We start from the raw sequence: 2,236 nt of genomic DNA, 5'->3' as shown, positions 1-2,236 counted from the left end.
GCCTCATATGGTGCCATACCTATGCTAGAATGAAAGTTGTTGTTGTAGGAGAATTCGACTAATGGTAAATGTTTTTCCCAGCTTCCCGCCCAATCCAATATACACATCCGTAACATATCCTCTATGGTGTGAATGGTTCTTTCGGTTTGCCCGTCCGTCTCGGGATGATACGCGGTGCTTATGAATAACTTAGTTCCCACTGCTTCTTGTAACGCCTTCCAAAAATTTAAGGTGAATCTAGGATCTCGATCGGAGACTATATATGTTTGCACACCATGCAACCTCACAATTTGGTCCACATACATCTCTGCCAATACTTCTACCTTATCGGTTTCCTTCATAGGTAACAAGTGCGCCACCTTCGCCAGTCTGTCGACAATCACCCATATTGCGTTATTTGATCAACCTCGAGCCGGGGGTAACCCAGTGATGAAATCCATGGATATGGAATCCTATTTCCACTGAGGTACTGGTAAGCTTTGTAACAACCCTCCTGGAATCTGATGCTCGACTTTCACTTGTTAACAAGTTTGACATTGAGCCACCCATCGCGCCACTGATTTCTTCATTCCTGGCCAATGATAATACCTTCGGATATCTCGATACATTTTCGTACTCCCGGGGTGGATACTGAGTGACGAATGATGCGCCGACTTCAAAATCTCATGTCGTAGCCCTTCTCCTTGTGGTACTGAAATCATCCCATTAAGTAAGAGTGTACCATCTGGCGCCATATGATATCCACTTGGGTTTGGACCTTCTTGACTCTTGACTTCCTCAATAATTCTCTTTAACTTTTCATCACGTTGTTGCTCCTGTCTGATCCGTGCGAGTAAACCAGCCTGGTTTACTGCATGCATGCCTAATGGCTCACATGGCTCTCCTTCAATTGCCCATAAAGTCATCAACTTAAGTTCATTCAATAACGCTTCCACTTCCTTTCCAACATCGGACGTCAACTTTCTACGACTTAATGCATCTGCGACTACATTAGCTTTGTCTGAATGATATTGAATCTTCAGGTCGTAATCCGCCACAAACTCCATCCATCGCCTTTGTCGGAGGTTCAAATCAGGCTGTGTGAACAAGTACTTGAGACTCTTATGATCTCTGAATACTTCCACGACTTCTCCATGTAAGTAAGATCGCCAAATCCTTAACGCAAAAACCACTGCCGCCATTTCTAAATCGTGTGTTGGGTAGTTCTCTTCATGTTTTCTGAGTTGCCTTGATGCATAAGCAATTACTTTGCCTTCCTGCATCAACACACACCCCAACCCAACCCTAGAAGCATCTGCGTACACAGTGTAAGGTTTACCTTGTTCAGGTAATGCCAATACCGGTGTTGTGGTCAAAGCTTTCTTCAGTCTCTGAAATGCTTCCTCTGTTTCTTTTCCCCAGATGAACGAAACTCCTTTTCCAGTCAACTTTGTCAGGGGCTTAGCGATCGATGAAAATTTCTTGACGAACTTTCGATAATGCCCGGCTAACCCGAGGAAACTTCTTACCTCAATTACCGTTGATGGTCTTTGCCATTCCTCGATGGCTTTCACCTTTTCTGAATCTACGGAAACTCCTTCTCCAGACACACGGTGCCCCAAGAACCCGATCTCTCTTTTCCAGAAAGAACACTTGCTGAACTTGGCATACAGCTTTTGGTTTCTTAACAGTTCCAACACTAGCTTCAAGTGTGCTTTGTGCTCGACCTCTGTCTTGGAATATATTAAAATGTCATCGATGAAGATTATCACGAACTTGCCGAGATAATCGTGGAAGACTTCATTCATCAATCTCATGAAGGTCGCCGGCGGTGCGTTAGTAAGCCAAAAGGCATTACTACGAACTCGTATTGTCCATAACGAGTTCTAAATGCAGTCTTCATGACATCACCTTCTGATATTGGGATCTGATGATAGCCCGACGCAAAGTCGATCTTTGAAAACCAACTTGCTCCCCTTAGCTGATCCAACAACTCGTCTATCCTGAAGAGGATACTTATCTTTGATGGTGATATTGTTTATTCCTCGATAATCAATGCAAAGTCGCATGCTACCATCCTTCTTCTTGACAAATAAGACCGGAGCTCCCCATGGTGAAGAGCTAGGTCTTATGAAATCTTTCTCCATTAAATTTTCAAGTTGTTTCTTCAACTCTGCTAACTCTGCTGGTGTCATGCGGTGGAGGTAACTCTTTTAACGCCGCAAACACATCCTCAAACTCTTGTACGACTGCAATG

The 2,236-nt window shown here is 43.9% G+C and overlaps 1 protein-coding gene across 1 annotated transcript in view; it reads right to left on the bottom strand.

Moving 5' to 3' along the window:
• Nucleotides 1-2,236, bottom strand: part of LOC106330850 — a 7,336-nt gene that overhangs the window by 3,211 nt on the left and 1,889 nt on the right. The window contains exons 4-6 of the mRNA XM_013769256.1: nt 1,948-2,189; nt 589-1,836; nt 288-369 (exon numbers count right to left, since the gene is read on the bottom strand). Of these exons, the coding sequence (XP_013624710.1) occupies nt 288-369; nt 589-1,836; nt 1,948-2,189 (1,572 nt within the window). The remainder of the gene's footprint in view (nt 1-287; nt 370-588; nt 1,837-1,947; nt 2,190-2,236) is intronic.

The sequence above is a fragment of the Brassica oleracea genome, chromosome C3 (genome assembly GCF_000695525.1).
Source record: "Brassica oleracea var. oleracea cultivar TO1000 chromosome C3, BOL, whole genome shotgun sequence".
Taxonomy (NCBI): Eukaryota; Viridiplantae; Streptophyta; class Magnoliopsida; order Brassicales; family Brassicaceae; genus Brassica; species Brassica oleracea.
Note: the sequence above shows the minus strand (reverse complement) of the source record. Positions and strands in the feature narration are given on the sequence as shown.